The sequence below is a fragment of the Etheostoma cragini genome, chromosome 20 (genome assembly GCF_013103735.1).
Source record: "Etheostoma cragini isolate CJK2018 chromosome 20, CSU_Ecrag_1.0, whole genome shotgun sequence".
Classification (NCBI taxonomy): Eukaryota; Metazoa; Chordata; class Actinopteri; order Perciformes; family Percidae; genus Etheostoma; species Etheostoma cragini.
This window is the reverse complement of record NC_048426.1, coordinates 19,948,850-19,967,659: the sequence shown is the minus strand read 5'-3', so window position 1 is coordinate 19,967,659 and position 18,810 is coordinate 19,948,850. Positions and strand designations below refer to the sequence as shown.

The 18,810-nt window shown below is 41.4% G+C and overlaps 1 protein-coding gene across 9 annotated transcripts in view; it reads right to left on the bottom strand.

Moving 5' to 3' along the window:
- Positions 1-18,810, bottom strand: part of ralgapa1 (Ral GTPase activating protein catalytic subunit alpha 1) — a 70,246-nt gene that overhangs the window by 38,875 nt on the left and 12,561 nt on the right. For 4 of the 9 annotated variants that reach the window (XM_034858333.1, XM_034858334.1, XM_034858336.1 and 1 more), the window contains exons 16-34: positions 18,305-18,395; positions 17,965-18,129; positions 16,328-16,474; positions 11,738-13,552; positions 8,782-8,906; positions 8,356-8,590; positions 7,957-8,142; positions 7,236-7,406; positions 6,951-7,144; positions 6,755-6,853; positions 6,403-6,558; positions 6,179-6,307; positions 5,908-6,033; positions 4,955-5,013; positions 3,780-3,888; positions 2,245-2,355; positions 1,925-1,993; positions 1,696-1,833; positions 601-784 (exon numbers count right to left, since the gene is read on the bottom strand). In XM_034858333.1, the coding sequence (XP_034714224.1) occupies positions 601-784; positions 1,696-1,833; positions 1,925-1,993; positions 2,245-2,355; positions 3,780-3,888; positions 4,955-5,013; positions 5,908-6,033; positions 6,179-6,307; positions 6,403-6,558; positions 6,755-6,853; positions 6,951-7,144; positions 7,236-7,406; positions 7,957-8,142; positions 8,356-8,590; positions 8,782-8,906; positions 11,738-13,552; positions 16,328-16,474; positions 17,965-18,129; positions 18,305-18,395 (4,309 nt within the window). The remainder of the gene's footprint in view (positions 1-600; positions 785-1,695; positions 1,834-1,924; positions 1,994-2,244; positions 2,356-3,779; positions 3,889-4,954; positions 5,014-5,907; positions 6,034-6,178; positions 6,308-6,402; positions 6,559-6,754; positions 6,854-6,950; positions 7,145-7,235; positions 7,407-7,956; positions 8,143-8,355; positions 8,591-8,781; positions 8,907-11,737; positions 13,553-16,327; positions 16,475-17,964; positions 18,130-18,304; positions 18,396-18,810) is intronic. The other 5 variants (XR_004654824.1, XM_034858340.1, XM_034858339.1 and 2 more) reach the window with 4 other exon arrangements.

Sequence of the window (18,810 nt, the reverse complement as noted above, 5' to 3'; positions counted from 1 at the left end):
GAGTACAGATATGTATTGAACAGACATTCTCAACGACTCCCTAAAGCTCAGGAGAGCTCAGGAGGAGGAAGAAAAAAAAAAGAAGAAAAGATATAATAGAAGTGAAAGGAATAGTAGCAGAGTATAATGTTAAATGAATAATATAAGATATTGAAGCAGTGAAGACAAGAAGACACAAAGAGAGGAGAGAAGAGAAGCATGGTCTATCACAGTGCTCCAGTCATTAGACGAGACACAGTGTCCTGGTGGACCACAGCAGGGGACAATACACACTCTCACACGGATGCAGACAGGTGCACTTGCATACATACATGCACCAAAACCTTTTCCATTGCTAGCGCTTGTCAATGGTTTGATAGGTCATTGTGTTTGTGTGTGTTTGTGTGTGTGTGTGTGTGTGTGTGTGTGTGTGTGTTTGTGTGTGTGTTACAAACTAGATATGTACTGGGTGCAGTCTTGTAATATATTTCTTACCTTCTAAAAAACAAAATACATATTCACATGCTTAACCTCACTTCTACATCTTGGAAATCCGTAAATGAACTTTACAACGATGGGCCTAAAAGTTATTTAGTGTGTCCCTGGTGTTAGATAAATTACCTTCAGTGACAGGCTGTAGTTTGCTGGAGCGTTCAGAGTCCGGGCTGTGCAGTGGTTCTGGTTCTCGGAGGCTCTCTAATGGTAGGAATGGGTCATAGTCGGCACTCAACAGGTCCGACAGCTGCAGCGGGTAATACTTGGGACTGTTGAAAGACTGTGCTCCATACACACAACCATGTAATACCTGGACAATTGAAAAAGAAAAGGGATTTCAGATTGAATTTGGAAGATATATCATCATCCGTAGTGATGGTTGACCGGCATCACGATGGGGAGTCACCATTGTGATGCCACGTCCCCCACCCTGTCAGACACATGCTAATCCTAGTGGATGGAAAATTGACAACTGCGTCGGTTTTAAACTAGCAAAGGCACTTGCGTCGGGCGTTGCGCTGTGCTGCCCCTTAAGTGGAAGCTACTGCCCCCTTTCGTGCAACCTATTTGTAGTGCTCTGCGCCTCGGCTTGGACACAGCGGCCTCGAGCGAGAGAGAAAAGGCGTTAACATGGAACGCTATCACACTTTGTTTTATCCCCTCATTGGACTTACTTTGTGGATACTACGTGTGTGGGCATCAATAAGTACATCTCTGATGCCGATATGATGTAGGATTTATGAATGTACGTTAGCAACAGTAGGCTAATTCACGAGGGGGCTACTTTATGTGTGAGATAATATTGCGCACCTGTTCATGTGCGCTGCAAGAGTTATGTTTCTGTTTACTGAATGCGTTATTCAGAGCAAATAACCGAGAATGTAGTTTAATCTCAGTAATGATGGTATATTAGGTTATTAGTGTTGCTGTGTTAAAGGCAAACGTTCCACTGTACTGTCATCACGCAGAACTTTGACATTTGATTGAGTCTTAACTTTATGGCACCGTAGTTAAGTGAAAGTAGGTCAAGTTGTAATTTACGGCCCCTACCAGTGGCAGCATGTAATACTGTCTATTTACAGAGTGCATTTAAATGTCACCTCATTTCTATGTCAAGGGTTAGCCAATTGTAATTGAAAAAAACACAACAACATCATCGTCCATCACAACGTTTTACTGTAACTGCCAATAGGGGACATCGCCCAACTCTAGTATGCATACCTTATAAATACAGCTGAGCAGAGTCTTGGTAGGCTGGTCCCTCTCTGGAGGGCTTTGTGTTTGAACAGGTTGAAGAAGAGTCTTTGGAGGCAGAGCCATAACCCAGTCCAACAGACACAACAGGAGGGACACTACGAGCTACGACACACAGGCATACACAGGTATGTGGTTAATTTCAAAGCAGAGAGATATATAGCGAGAGCAAAGAGAATTTGCGTATGTATGTTACCCTTTTATCCAGTTCATGAGGAGAAGACTCGGTAGAAGGCAGCAAGTGTGTGATGGTGGCGATTAAAATCTAAGGAAAATAAAATCAGACAAATATTTATGTTAAAACTGTTACTGCATCAACTATTACTGCAACTACTAGTAAAAAAATAAAGTAAATATGAGCTTAACATTTAGCTTAACACAGTATGGTCTAATCCATCAGGATGTGTGGACATGCTGAATGGCAACTTGATGAATAATAATTTAACAAATAAAATCAGGCAGTATTTGGAAATATTCCAAAACTTGTTCAGAAGTATACAGTAATTCAGGTCTCACCTCAACGATCTTCTTTGGGGTGTCAGGAGGGAATGTCTGAAGATGATCTACATGACTGATCAGAAGGTGAAGGATGTCTGACGCCACCAGTGCTACATTCTTATTGGAGTACTGGAACACAAAGTAATTGTGTTAGTTTACCGATTTTGTGACTACATTATCATATTAGCCAACACGCCTAAAACAAAACAAAATGTACACAAAAAATTACAGTTATTCAAACAATATTCAAACCATCTTTTTTTCAGATTACTAACATGCATTGGTCAAAGCTAAAGTCACATTGTCAAAACTCTGCACACAGTCAGCAAAACAGAAGTTGGACAAAACTGTGAATCTTTTGTCTTGGAATGCAATAACATACAGGTCAATTAGTGGTACAAAATAGAATTTATAGAACAGTCAGGCTCTAATGAGAATCACCAACACTAAACAAAACAATGACAACAGGGAGAAGTGGTTCTGCATGGAAATATGACAATCCCTAAAGGGTAAAGTATGTGTGTGTGCCTATCACAGGGCCCATGTCTGAGGCTACTGGCAACTGGTATGAAGGCAAGAGATGCAAGTGTACAAGATATGTGTGTATATATGCATGATGCTGTGTGTGTGTGTGTGACACAGCTTGCAGCATTCCCCCTGGATTAGTCTCCTATCTGAAGGAGAACCAAACATATTGACTGTCCAGGGTTTGCTCCCAGGAGTAAATGAATGCAAGAGTGTGTGTGTGTGTGTGTGTGTGTGTGTGTGTGTGTGTTTGTCTGTAATGTCGCAGGCCATTGGCTGCCGATACACAAGCTAGGGATTCCAAGGTGGAAAAGGTATGTGTGTATGTGTTTGTGTCCATCTAGAGCCACTTGGCTATAGATGAGACAGTAAATATTGGATAGTATTATTCTGATCCACAAGCCTCCAAGTCTAGTGGCCTGAAACATACAATACCAACTGAGGCAATTTCACCGACACAAACAATCATATCCAACAATGTTTTCCATCACACTTTGGCTCCTTGCAGCCCACCATGTTGCAGCCTGCCATGTTAGGGTAACCGCGCAGCACACAACAATTCAGTTGTCATTGTGTGATATCAAACTCCATACCAATATGCAAAAAGAGGATTGTGAATTACATTTTAAAAATAAATGCTGTGGAAATGCCTTAAATTACCCTGCTAAACTTACTTAATATTGGGTGTTCTAACAACTAAACTAAAAAACTAAAGTAGGTCGAATCAAACATCCAGAACAAAGAGGAACAGATGCATAGACACTACAGTGTTGTGTAGATCAGTGTTACGGGCAGTCAATCAATAGCCTGTTTGATGCAGATTCATTGCTTTGGTGTGATCACCCTGGATCACAGCCAGAGAGAGAGAGATTGTACAATGGTCAGCAGGGACAAAGTTTGAGAACAGAAAAAGACAAAAGGCTATATGAGATAATCTCATTCAGCTGGGTTGACATGATTTTTATAGATTTGTTGTTCAATGACCAATTAAAATAATGCTATGGAAGTAGCACAGAGTTGTAACTGACCTTCAGAGTAACACAGATTACGTTGAGAGCATCTTTAATCTGTGAATGTTGAGTCCCATGAGCCAACTCCTCGCACAGCCAGATTCCCAGACTACACAGGGCCACACACCTAACACAAATACAGTTTGATCCACAACAATTCTGTATATTGGACAAGCATATGCTTTATACATGTATTTATAAACAAATTAACTAACAAAAAATAAAAGCATATTTGCAAGCAGTGAACGCAAATCGGTGTAGTCAGATGTCCTGCTGTTACACAAATATTACATACAGGTAATTAACTATCTGCTTACACAGACTAACAATTAATATGTAATGCATTGTCAGACCTATGTCCAGTGGTGGAAAGGAACTAAGTACATTCAATGTACTTAAGTACAAATATGAGGTACTTCTACTTTACGTGAGCCTTTTCTTTTCATGCCACTTTGTTTGTCTAATTCCACTACATTTCAGATGGAAATATTGTACTTTTTACTGCACTACATTAATCTGACAGCTGTAGTTTATGTTTTATAATAAATTAAACTACCCAACAATATATAGGCCTACAAGTACAGCTAAAATTATTAGAAAATTAAACACTTAGTTGATGGACATAATGGTTTTGATCATTTCCAGTTTCTAAAATGTGCAGATTTTTCTGCACTGAGAACTTTTACTTTCAATACATTAAGTATATTTTCCTAATGACACTTACATACTTTTACTTAAGTAACATTTTCAATGCAGGACTTTTACTTGTAACAGTGTATTTTTACAGTGTGGTATTAGTACTTTTATTTAAGTAAAGGATCTGAATACTTGTTCCACCACTGCCTGTGTCCACAGTGCGGTGTCAGCGCTAGGGTATGGTTAGGCATACATCTCTGGGGTAGTGGCAAACTCCCTCTCGCTTGTTTGAATTTCTTTACATCAATCCCAACCATGCTGAGCGTGAAGCCCCGGATGTAGTCACTGTGCCCTTGCAAAATAGATAGTGAAGATAATGCTATGTACAGTAGAAAAACGAAAAGAACTGCTCCCAAAAAAGTGTGTTGAGTAGAGCCGTACCATACAGTGGAAACACAGGATTGGGTGGACTAAATATTAGAAACACATTTTAATATAATGCTATCCAATATAACAAAACCACCACAAACTATGATCTAAAAAATGTGGTAAGTTACCGAGCAGGAGCAGAGGGTTCCTCTCTGGCAGAGGTCAAGATGGTTTTGATAATGTGCTCCTAAAAAAACAAAGCATACAGCCAAAGTCAGTTAATTAAAACAATAAAAGGCATTAGTTATGTAAATATCTACGTACCGTGCAGCATCTTGTTCGAGTCTCACACAAAGTTCACCTTTTACACACTCTCATTGTTTTTCAAATAATGAGAAAATTTATACATGGGATTACATGATGAGGTGTTAACAAATATTTCTCTCTCTCTCTCTCTCTCTCTCTCTCTCGTGCGCACACACACACACACACACACGCGCACACACACACACACACACACGCACACACACACACACACCTCCTGCGGACAGTGTTAATGTCAGCTTAGTGATTCAAAACAAGTTTGTGCCTTGTAAGAAACAAGTGAGCGGGCCAGGGATGCTGCCACGCATGGCATTAACTGCTTACACAGAAACAACAACAATAACAACATTACTCCCATAGCTCTGGACTGTTACAAGAATGACTAATGAGACATTAACCTATTAGTCTGGTTTTCACACCCCCTGTGGACAGCAGACAGGTGTGTTACAAGGTTTGGACTGACCTGGATTACACTCAAAAGTAGATAGACTTTGATCCGATGCTTTGGTGGATGTCAGTTTTAAAGTATACGGACGTGTTTTGATTCAGCAAGAGTATTTTATCTGTGACAGACATCTCACTTTTATGGTGCAATCTAACAACATTGAGAACACTAATAGGAACATTAAAGTCATGATCATGTGATCGCCTGTCAACCCGGAAATATTTTTTAAATACGGTTTGTCTTAAAACAACAGTATTTTTCCTGTGTTCTCCTAATTCTGTGGTTTACCTTCATACTATCACAAAGGATAATGATATTGCCTAAGCACAGAGCAGAGCCCTTCAAACACAAATGACTAACTGCATGATCTACCTTGACGTCAGGAAACTTGGTAAGCACCACGTCGGCTGTAGTGGGATGGAGGGCTGGAAGCTCCTCATACAAGTTGGGAAAACACACCAAAGATCCCAGCAGGATCTGGGCCTCCACTCTTGGAGCCTGGAAAGGAGGAAGGATAGTGATAGAGACACAAAGAAAATAGAGAGACGGACATAGTGGGAAAAAATAACAAATTCATGTGCCTACTTGTATTGTACAGGTGTCACAATAGTTGCAAACAACACTGCACAGGTGTGTTTCTTACGTTGAGCGATGAGCAGGCGGTGACTCTAGAAGCTGCGATGATGAAGTCCAAGATCAACATGGTGGCTCCAGGTAGACCAATACTGAAGAACCTTGGACTGCAGTGTTTTATGATGGTGTTCACAATGTCCTGTAGAAAACACATTTAATAAATATAAACATAGCTCTAAATTAATATTTTAAATATTTCACCTTCATAACACACACACACACAACACACACTACCTGGTCTTGATGCATCAGTCCTTGGTGCATGATGTTGTAGAAGTGTGTGAGAAAGTCTGAGTTTGGAGAAACATCTTGCCTTCTCTTCATGATCCTGCAGATCAGCTTGTAGGCATGAAGTTTCCCCTGCTTGTAACGTTCTGTCAGCATGGTGGCCTAGGGGAAAACATGCATATACTGTATTTATACATATGAAATTAAACACACATATATACAAGCAAGTTAAGGTGTCTGCTAGCCTGTTTGTGGAAGCCTCCCCGTCTCTGTTTAAGAGGATCTTTTATCTAGCAAACAATTTTTGTTTTTATTTATCAAAAGGAAAAAAATTGAAACATGGCAAAACATGACAAACCTTAAAGAGCCAGGGGGTGAGGATTCTCAGGGGTGGGATCAGAACAGGGGGCGGGGGAGATGACTGGTTGTCCAGAGAAATGCCCAAATTATCTCTTATCTGAAAACAACAATGTCTTTTTACACAAAACCCCCACAATTTTTATAGAAGTGTTCTCTCATATTCAGTAATGTAACAACTGTGTGTTAGTACACACCTTGGCTAGGTTTTGCCAAAGTTCACACAGATAGTCGAAAACCTGAGCATGGATCTCTGGGTCTTTGATGCTATTGACATCCCCCAGGATACCCAGCATCCTCCGCCACATTACCGTGGCAACATCTGAATGCCATCCAGTTAGAGAACCACCCGCCATGACACTGCAGTCCTCGCTGGGGAACTCGCTAGTTTCTAGAATCAGTCAATAAATCATCAGTAACTCTTTCCCCCAATTCACAGCTGAGAAAAAATTCACATGTCTGGGAGTGTGCATGTGTATTACCCAGGTCATCTGGAGTCTGCAGGACAGAGTTGTGGAGCTTTTGGTCCAGCTGTAGATGTGTGTGTGAGTGGGCGTGTGCATGATCAGCGTGCTCTGCTGTCAGTGTGGCAGGGGAGGGCGTCTGGGAGCGAGAGCCCCCAAGGGAATGCATGGGAGATGCACTCTCAGAACCTGGACAAAGAAATATACAGTACACACAAGAAGGAGAAGAAAGACATTTGGAAAAACTCAACTGCTATGTTTTTTCATTGAATGGTCCAGGAGACAGAATTCTTGTTTAGGAGATATCAGCCAAAAAGGAAAGCCGCTTGTTGAAATAACATCATGTTGTTTTGTCACATGCCAGGAAGGATTGCTTTCAAAACCTGTCCAACAAATCTGATTTCTCTAAGATTTGTCATGTGTTAAGATCAGTTATGTGAGATGTACATCACAATTGTAAGGAGGCTGATGAATAAGAAAAGTCACACATAATAATGTCTTATGGCCGTGTACAGAGCAGCACACATAATTTAAAAGGCCATTAAGAAATGTGTTTACACATATGCAAATGTCATGTGAACAATTATGTACAGATTAAAGGTCCCAATATACTCACTATGCAGAAAAAAATCACTATGGAACTATGTGGTAGGTAATATTTAGACTAGAGTTTGGTTTGGATATTTAGATCTGCTGAAATAACACATTTGCTTGAGAGATCTTTATGTTAAGTGCCTACCAGTAACAGTTACAGTGTGGCTCAGGCTGCTCGTCTCCGAGTCGATGTGAAGTGTTGTCAAACTGGCTACTTCATGTTCATCACAAGCCATTCCCCCTCCCAGGCTGTCTTGGTCCAGTGAGCTGCCTTGACCTCCTCCCCCAGACCCAACACCTACTCCACATGGTTCTGAACTGAATGTAAAATCTACAAAACAAATTTTGACCATTAAACATTTTTCAGGGCTTACATATTTGCAAATCAATGTAAATACTGGATATCTATTTATATCCCACAAGAGCAACTTACAAGGACCATTACTTTTGATTTTGACAATACTTGACTAAAAAAATACCAAATTGAGTCACGTATTCTGTAGCACGTCCACAGCTTGTATATATTAGTCTGATAGTTACTTACTATCAAACTTGCAGTTGGAGTACTGAAAGGCATTAAAGGAGTCCGACTGGCTGTCTGAGCTGATGACATCCGAACCGCTGGCACTTGCAGGTGACGTCCATTCTGAGGGAACTCCTGGATCATCAATAGGACGGGGATCATCTGAGGGTCGTGATCCAGGACTCTGACCTGCCTCCAGGAGCTCCGGCAGGTCCCTGGGAACCTCCAGACTTCCCGGGCTGCTGCCACGTCGGCCCTGTGTATCCAAAAGAAAGCAGCATGAAAATGTAATTTCAGTGAGGGAAGCGCTGGTCCTAAGAAATTCATTCTTTCCCTGTTCAATCGTCAGCAGTGATTGGCCACCAAGCTGTAGCTGTTTTCTGACTTTAAATGTGTGTGTGTGTGTGTGTGTGTGTGTGTGTGTGTGTGTGTGTGTGTTGTACTCACCGCTGTTCCTTTGGCCCTCAGTCTCTCTTGGATAAACTCATCCATGAGGTCAGAAAAGTTTGGGTTGGCACTTCCTACGTCACTGGAGACTGGACGAGCTTTCTGAACCACCTCGTCTTTGTTAGCTAGAGGCAGATATACGATGATTTATGTCAAAGACTGATAGTACCCGTCATACACACATACACAGCAATGATGGAAGAGGGGATGAAGATTCCCAGGTGGACACGCAAACAGGCGAGATGAACAAACACAATGATAGACAGTGGCATATCCATACCTCCACAAACAGCTCAAATACACAAAACTGAGTATTAACTTTTAGTAGTTTGTAATATATTACATAACCAAATAAAATATATTATATAATCTATATGAAAGTGACTATAGCCTTGGAGTGTCCAAGTTATTGCTGTAGATACTTGTTGTGTTTTGTTGTTGTTGTGTGACATATTATATTAAAAATATTACAATAACCATACAAAAGACTGGAGCTTCTCTCTGAATTGTGAGAGCTATCCTGGTATGTATGTAATGGAGTCCTTAGAAAGACTGATTCAACAAAAGCCACAACACAGCAGGCAAACCCACCAGAAAAGCAATGCAGGAGTTATTCACAACATGCACAGCGAGAGTATCAACTTGTTAGGTCCAAACAAGCAGCATATCAGAGGCCTACATTAGTTCGGTTATGTTACTATGATTTATGTTGATGTTAGCTTGGTAGCAATGACAGCAGTCAGTCTGAGTTTGTGAACTCTGAAAGCAAAGAGCATCCATCAATCCCAAATCAGATGAAAGTCAATATGCTGCCTACAGTATTAAACAACTCATCTTTTAATTCCTAAGCATGTGGCTGATAGAGTCTGGTCAAGTCCACAACCCAATACCAGGAGTTAGCTCAATAAAGCTAAGCTCAGTTATTGAACACAGAATGTAAATATGTACTTTGCTGCCACCTAGCTGATGAAAATTTCACCTGGCTGCACATTTTTCCTTCAAGAATCAAGACCAGAAGCCTTCAGTGACAGCACAGCCACTAACTGCGGGACAAGACAGGCTGTGTTCAAACTGCAATGCCAAGTGCAATTTTACATCACTCAGGGCAGGACATTGTCTGTCCAAGATGTGGTCAGATGCACAATCAAGCAAAACCTTTAAACCACAGAGGTCAGTGCAAAAATGCCTTTCTATCATTTTAATTTTAAATGCGTATTAGAAAAATCAGTATCTCGCTGCGGTGATCACATGAAGGGCACCTGCATTTGGTAGCAAGTAACTTACCAACACATCCCAAAATTGTTTGTTTTGAGCATTGGGCTTTAACATTACGATACTCCGCTTACAGTTCATTTGTTAGTCAGTTACCTCTGATGTTATGGTTATTTGCCATCATATCACCAATGACAGGACTGAGAATTGTTTATGGTACAATATGTTGGCCTGAAAATAAGTTTCCAATCCGTTTCCAGTGACATTGTTGTACACAAATGCCTGCATATGCAATGTATTTCACACTGGCGCTATGGCATAAAAGGGTTAATGTCGCGGTTCAAGTAAAAAGTAGCAGCATAGAAATGCTTTGATGTGACATTAGCGGACAGTAGTTATGCGTCGCACAAAATTTGCCCTCCAATATGGCTTTACGCTCTGCAAATCTGTGCACTGAATATTTACATGTTCTGTGTTTGCTCAGCCCATCAGGATGAGCCTATTTCTGTGTGAGAAAAGCTGTCCTCCTACAGAGTTATGCATTTGACAATGAGCTTATAAGGCCCTGATGGACGACTCCACCACCTGTGTTCATAGAACAAGGATTTGGCATAAACACCAGCAATCATCGAGTTTAAGTAGTTTAACACACGGCCAGACGGACAACCAGACCATCGCGGCACATATTGTCTGGTTTTATACTGCATTGGGTACCAGAAGATTGGGGTGGATTCCACATAAAGATGGATTCAGTTGATGGATCACGGTGCTCAAACATCTGATCCTCAGGATAAAATCATTTAAAACCTGTTCTGCAGTCTGCTGCCCCGAGAATTAGAATGAATATAAAAGCTGTAACTGCGGATTCAAATGTGCACTGATCATGTTTGATATTATCTTATGGCAGTGTACAAGGCAAATAACAATTTAAGATTGTTGGTTTAAAAGTGCATACCTTTTCTTATCCATTCAAATTCTGTGTATACTACTCTTATATACCGGTAGATGGCTATTCTGACATAAGGTCTTATGCTGCATTCTAGTGGTCTGAGAATGAACTACAGCAATATGTTAATGCATATAAACTAGTGTTTCCTTTTCTAAAATGATCAACAAACTCAAACCGTCATATCTACACATGTAAATCTAAATGTAACAAAGAGCTGATGGCAAATGCCACAAAACGTTTGTGGGCTTTCTTTGAGGTATTTTGTAAAGCCAAGTCGGATTTCTTTTTATCTGTGCTTTTATCTTTCCTACAGGCAGTTGTGTTTTTCTGGTGACTGTGGTTTCCTCCTGTGCAGTTGAAGAGGGGCCGTAGTCCGGGGAGGAGGCGAAGGAGGCACGAGATGGCCGCATGCAACATTGAGGAGAGGGAGGTGGAGAAGAAGGGTAGGAGGAGAGGATGTTAAAATCCCAAAGCCCTTAGAAGGAAGAGGATAGGAGGAGGGGGAAGGGGGCTTCCGAGGTAAAAGAACAGGTGGGAAGGTATGGGAGGAGGGGGATCCTTGACAGGAGGCAGGCTGGAGGAGGGGCTACGTTCAAGAGAAAACACATCAACAGGGAGTTTGAATTTCAGTCCAGCAGCAAGATGATGAGTGTCAGCCAAAAAAATATCATTCCATCATAACAAATCAGTTAAAAACAGCCAAAAATGAAAAGAGAGTTGTTGGTGTTTGTGTGTTTACACAGTATTTCTTTCCAGAGTTTCCTTTGTGAGCGCTTTGTTCGTTGCGATCCTCACCTGGCGTAGTCGTCTTTCGCCCAAAGTAGCCCAGGACATGGGAGTAGAGGTCTCTGAGCGATGCGTCACCCGTGGCGGCCCGGCCCTGCCGCTGTGGCGACGAGCCTTGGGATGACCCCTGACCTCGGGGCCGTGGCTTCGAGGACAGAGCGTGAACAACAGTCTTATAAACGCCACCAAGAAGAGCCCCCTGGTGATGTCGTGAGGCAGAGCTGCCAGGCTCCTGAGACCGTGAGCGGGAGGCTCGAGACCGCAAAGCAGAACGTCCCAATCGGCCACGCACACCTGACGAAACGCCAGTGAAACCTGAATTGCTTGAAAACCCAGCCTCAGAGCCCAAGTTGGATCCCACGCAGGATTCGGGATGTGGCTTGTCCTTGTCCCCTCCAGTCCCAGCCCTGTTTTCCAGGCCTCCAGCAATTGCTGTGTTCCCTGCACTGCTGTAATCTGTAACAGTCCCAGAGGCCACAGAGCCACACTTACCTGCACCTCCTGTCCCCAGCTTTGCCCCTGACCCTACTCCAGCTCCAGGCCTCTCCCCAGCTGAGTGGCTGTGTGTGTGGAAGTGACTGAGACGACGCAGCCTGGCTTTCCAGTGGGCCTCTTTACTCTCAAGGGGGTTGTGGAACTGTACTGACTCAGTCAAGGGCCGGAAGCTGACATGAACACCCCCAGAATGGTGCCTTTTGGTGCTGATAAGGGACATCTTGGCTTTAGCTGGGTCTGATGTTTGATTTAATTCAGTGCTAGATTCTACTGCGTTAGCATCTTGTCTAATTAAAATGGACCTCTCATTTGCTGCAGCATCTTTATCACCCTGTTTCTCTTCTTCTATTTCCCTCCATCCATCATATTTCCCTTCCCATCCTTCTGCCTTTCCTGCATTCCCTTCTTCTTTCTTCTCCACACTTTGTCTTTCTAAGCCAGCAGTCCCCTTAGCATTGGGTGACAGCCACTGACACTGCAACTCCAGGCACTCATAGATGCTTCGCTGCTCTGCTTCATTTTCCTCTGTTGAATCCACACTGCTATGTCTCACTGATTTAATTATCTTTCTGTCCTCTTTACAAGTCTGCCTGTAATCTCTCACCACCTGTCTTGCCTCTCCTACCTGTCCTGGGTATGCCATTTGTGTTCTAGCAACTCCTGTTTGCACAGGTAAAGTTACAACACTGTTTTCTAGTACATGACCAGGACCATCTCTCTCTCCTGTCTCCTTCTTCCTTTCACTTCCTTTGTTAGTGAGGTAGTCCCTAATTGAGGAGAATAAATCCTCCTCCTCTACCCCAGCCCCCATTTCACCCTCCTCTACATCAATTTCCTTTTCAGATGAAAAGGTAAAGGCAGAATCCCAGTCGCTTACCCAATCCGTACTAGAACCTCGGCTTTGAGAGCCAATCTGGTGCCAGAACTGGTTATAAACATTACCATCATCTTGTCTCTCAGAGGAAACAACACCATTGGAGAAGGTGAAAGGGGTGGGAGAGGGGGAGGTGAGGGGGTGTGGGAGTGGGTGAGCTGCGTGGTTACTGGCTGCGAGTAAGGAAGAAGTTGTGGAGCTGTGGTGGGGGGGGTTAGGAATCGAAGTGGTATCCCTCTGGGGATCTTCACCTTTAACCCGCTCAACGATGAAAGGCTCCATGATGTCAGAGGCACTGCTGCTCCTTGCAAGGGAGGAAGGGGCATGGGCATCCAGGTCACAAACCCCTGCATGGAAGACCTCAGAACAGGAGGTGGGAGGGGCCTCCTCGCTCTGGGAAGAGTGGCGCATCCGAGATGTGCGGGATGCCAGTGTGATTGGCGGGTCCTCAAGGTCTGATAATTTGGGGAAGACGAAGGGGAGGGGAAGTGAGGTTAGTGGAGGGGTAAATGGGAGATACATGTAAACGCACATATTACAGATACCTATATAGATACTTAAAAGATAATATGCAAATGCACAGAGCCAAAAACAAAGTATTATAAATATTATAGATTTAATCAAAACACCGATATTATGTAATTTGTTTGTGTGTAAAGGAGTTAGTGTTAAAGCGATCTATTGTAATCTACGGTCCTTAATCAATTCAGAGCAACATTACTGGTGGCTGAGAAAAGAAAAGCTGTCTACAAGATGACCACCTCCCCTTTAAAGTCTACTTTAACAAAAGTATTCCATAGTAATAATAGTAATTCCATGAAAAGACAGATAAAGCTAAACAGGATATTTCATAAAAGAAAGGAAATGCATGCTTAGCCTCAATCACACATTTTCAACTGTCCGAATATCTATTATATTTAATATGTCCCTTGTTGTTAGTAACATCTGTCAATTTGGCAGATTTCCATTTAATGTCAAATCTAAATAAATGACAACTTTTAGAGAGCTCTGAACATTTATCAGAGACCACCACATAACACACACCACAATTAAACATACAAACCCCAGTTCCAATGAAGTTGGGATGTTGTGTAAAAGGTAAATAAAACAGAATACAAGGCTTTGCAAATCCTTTTCAACCTATATTCAATGGAATACACTACAAAAACACAATATTTAATGTTCAAACTAATAAACTTTATTGTTCATTTTCAATTTATGAAACTTTACAACACGTTCCAAAAAGCTAAGACAGGAACCTGTTTTCCACTGTGTTAAATCGCTTTTTTTTTTTTACACTCAATGAGCAATTGGGAACTGAGGACACTAATTGTGGAAGCCTGTATCCGCCTTTCAGCATTATTAGTACTACATTTAGCATTGCTGCCTTCACAGATGTGCAAGTTACCCATGCCATGGGCACTAACACACCACCATACCATCTCAGACGCTGGCTTTTGAACTTTGCGCTAATAACAATCCTGATGGTCCTTTCATCTTTGGCCCGGAGGACATTACGTCCATGTTTTCCAAAAACAATTTAAAAAATGTGAACTTGTCAGACCATAGCACACTTTTCAACTATGCATCAGTGCATCTGAGATGAGTTTGGGCCCAGGAAAGTCGGTGGCGTTTCTGGATGTTGCTTTTATATGGTTGAGTTTTGACTTAGGTGTAGCAACAAACTGTGTTAAGTGACAACGGTTTTCAGAAGGGTTACTGAGCCCACTTGGTAATATCCTTTACATAATGATGTCAGTTTTTAATGCAGTGCTGCCTAAGGGATTGACGGTCACGGGCATTCAATTTTGGTTTTCAGCCTTGACGCTTACATGCAGAGATTTCTCCAGATTCTCTGGATGTTTTGATGATATTATGGACTGTTTCCTTAAATTCCTTGCAATTGTACATTGAAAAACGTTTTTCTGTATGCTTACGTAATTGTTCACAAAGTGGTGAACCTCGCCCATCCTTGCTTGTGAACGACTGTGCCTTTTGGGGATGCTCCTTTTATACCCAATCATGACACTCACCTGTTTCCAATCAACCTGTTTGCCTGTGGAATGTTCCAAACAGGTGTTCTTTTTTCCCAGTGTTTTGTTGCCCCCGTCCCAGCTTTTTAGAACATGTTTCAGGCATTCAAAATGTGGGAATTTTTGCAACAAAAACAATAACGTTTATCAGTTTGAACATTAAATATCTTGTCTTTGTAGTGTATTCAATTGAATATAGGTTGAAAAGAATTAGCAAATAATTGTATTTTATTTTTATTTACATTTTACACGTCTTCATTGGAATTGGGATTTGTACAATTAAACAACAAGTAAAACAATAAATGGCTCTGGCAGAGGATATGATAAAAAAAAAAAAAAAATACAGAACAGAAAGGAGGAGTCAAATGAAATGCCGCCCCAATATTACATGGCATCAAATGAAACATCCCCCAACATCGGCGATAGGTAAGTCAACGAGAAAGGCATAGAAAAAAAGGGGAAATAAATGCTTATATGCTTATAAATGCTTATGTGCTTATAAATGCTTATGTGCTTATAAATGCTAATAGGCAAAAAGATAATGCAGGCAAAAGGAGTTAAAGAAAGGACGGAGGGATGTCCTTTGCAGGCATTCAAGTTAACAGGAAGAGAAACAAGCAAGCAGAAAGGAGAACAGGTAGGTCAAGTGCAGACATGTCAACAAAAAAAGACAGAAACTGTTTCCAACTTTGAAAATTCTACAAGAAATAGCGAACACTAACTGACAGGTGTCATTCTTTGGTGTCGACTTGGTAACATGTAATTCTCTAAATGGGCAAAATTCAAATTTAGCATCAAATGTTAAAAACAATAACCCAAATATTTAGGGAGACTGTGGAGGAAACAAGTTCTTAACAAACAATGAGCCACGTCAACAATTTTTTTTTTTAAATTTGTTTATCCATTTGTCACATTAATTTTTAAAGCAATGCCGATCAGTTTATTGCACAGCTTCAAGAGAATGATGCATCAGTGAGGTTCAAGCTTTTCTAAAAACTGATAATCCCTGTTACAGGTCAAAAAAGCGCAGGCTGTATCATATGCTAATTGAAGCTTCAGTAATGACAATAGGCAGTCAGAAAAATAATAGAGATAAGAGGACAGGCATAAAGTTTCAACTTCTTACAGACGTAGAGACAAGTAAAGTTTCCAGGCAGACAAGCAGGCAAGCAAGCAGGTAGTGCAAAGAGTGTGTACCTGCCAGCTGGTCGGAAAGGGGGGGTAGTAAAGGGTGGTGGTGGTGGAGGAGGACAGGAAGAGGCGGAGCCAGAGCAGGAGCACTCTTAGCACTGCGGATAAAGGCTGAGGACAGCAGAGAGTCCCCCGTAGAGCAGCTACGCAGGGCTGAATAGGTTGGAAGAACAGATAGAAAAGAGACAGAATAAGGGGGGAAGAGTGTGAGACAGAAAAGAAAGAAAAAGGCAATAAAAGAAAGAAGCAAGAGAGGAAAAGAGGGTATTGTTGAAGTGATGGTGAAGAGGTGAGTGGAAGAAAGGTGTATATATGGGCGAGGATGGAAAAGTGAAAGGAATGAAAACAATGACATGCCAAAAGTAAGACAAATTATTTATAGGGAAAAGACAGATGACAGGACAGTGTAGAGAAGAGGAAGGTTAGAGGGTGGACAAAGAAGGAAACAGACGGGGAAAGTGAATGAGTAGTAAGACAGGGTTAGCTCTAGAGGAAAGAGAATGAGACAATTGTGGCAGTTTGACATCCCACAGGTCAAATCTCTTCTTGAGACCATGATACACAGGAGCACTACATTTGTTAATACTCATCAGATCCACTGTTAACTTGCAGTCTCAACACATGAGGTTATATGCAAGTTTGACCAAGTCTATGACTTTTTAATCACAGTTGAATATGCAACTGAAGAAATGCGTTGAAAGAAGAAAAAAGAAAAAAAGAAGAAAAAATGAAGAAAAAATGTTGGTTAGCATGTGTGGACTCATTTCTCAGAGAAAAAAAGCACACTGAGAGGTGTTAATACTTGTACAAATGGTGCCAAACCACAGAAAATGCAGTTTAAAAGCCCAGAGAAGCTGCAAATATGAGCAAAAGGTCTTTTAGTATGGGTAATAAACTATTTGGACATTTTGAGACTTTTGTGGTTCTTACAGTTATCCTGCAATCACCATATTTTTGTATGTGGTTGCTTCCTAAAGTCCAAATATTTTAGCATTTATTTTACCCTGCTCTGTTGGGTCAAGCACTTATCATTACGGACAGTTGGAGTAAAACATAATTTATTGAAACAAATCACATAATATAATAGGCTTGGGCGAATTCCTATTAGTTCCCTTAGTCCATTAGTACCCCAAATAGTCAACCTCGGCCCAGTTGCCTATCTGGTTTGCAATACACTGGCTGAAACCCTGCATCAGTACAGAATCTGCGTATCAGTTTAATAGAAAGAGGAGCGTCTTCAGGATTTCTAAATACCCTGGTATACCCGGATTGTGTGATACAGCTCAAGCCTATACCGTGATTCATAAAAGGGCAAATTGGCAGAATAAAAGGTGATTAAAATTAACTTAATTGTGTGCATTTTGATAGATCCTTGTTGATACATGCTTTTCAAGCAGTTTAAGATATGCATAGTAGCAACGTTACATATAGCCACTTTAAGTACACAGAGGAAAGACAGGGCACTTCTCTTTTTCCAAATAGTGTTCCTCTTCAACGCTCACATACACACACATGCCAGTCAGTTTAAAACAAATACACAGAACAGTGCCTTTTTGTGCTATCAACATGACTAAAAGCAAAGTTGTATGGCCTTTAAACATAGAACTTGAGGAGGACAGTTGTGTAAGAGGAGGGATACTAACCTACAGTCTTCTGGCGAACAATACTCCTGGCCTTTTCGATGCCTGGGGAACCAGCGGTGGTGGCGCTTCGCTGCCTCATGGCTGCTGCATGGCCTGGTTGGTCTCTGCTCCAGCCTTTAGAGAAGGAACGATCCACAATCTGCCGCTGGCCCTCCGAACCTATACCTGGTGTAGATGAATGGACATGTAATGGTACTTATTTCAGGAGATATGTTACTTCTATCTGTAACTATGCACTGATATTATGAGTAAAGAAAAGGGTGAGCATACACATGTTGTTAGTATGAAGTTCTGTATGTTTTTATGTGAGGGTTAACAGGGTCTCTCGTGACAGACCAACCTTTTCCTTTATGTTTCTTCTGTTTTTGCTCACTAAGTTTGTCCAGAGGCAGCTCATTCAGATCAACACTGTACAGGTTCCTGGCCAACACCTAAAACACAAAGACATACACACTGCTTTAAGGCTTTCATTTTTACTGTACCATACTGATTAAGACCGCAGAAACATAGCGTACTTAAATCAGTGCTTAAGGCAAAAAGCGGATTTTTCATTAATTCATTCATCGACAATAAGTGCAAAGCACATGAGAAATAGAATTTTTTTTAAATCAACAGAGAAGCAAAATTAACAGACATGGAAACAGGAATTAAACTTCTGCTTCCTTCATTATAGTTCTCTACTTCTCTCACGACCATTTTCGACCTGCAACGTCATACGCAGTAACTGATTTGAAAAACTCAAGTGACTTGCTTTAAAGTAAGTTCATTAACAAGTACACTCACCGGCCACTTTATTAGGTACACCTGTCCAACTGCTCGTTAACACTTAATTTCTAAGCAGCCAAT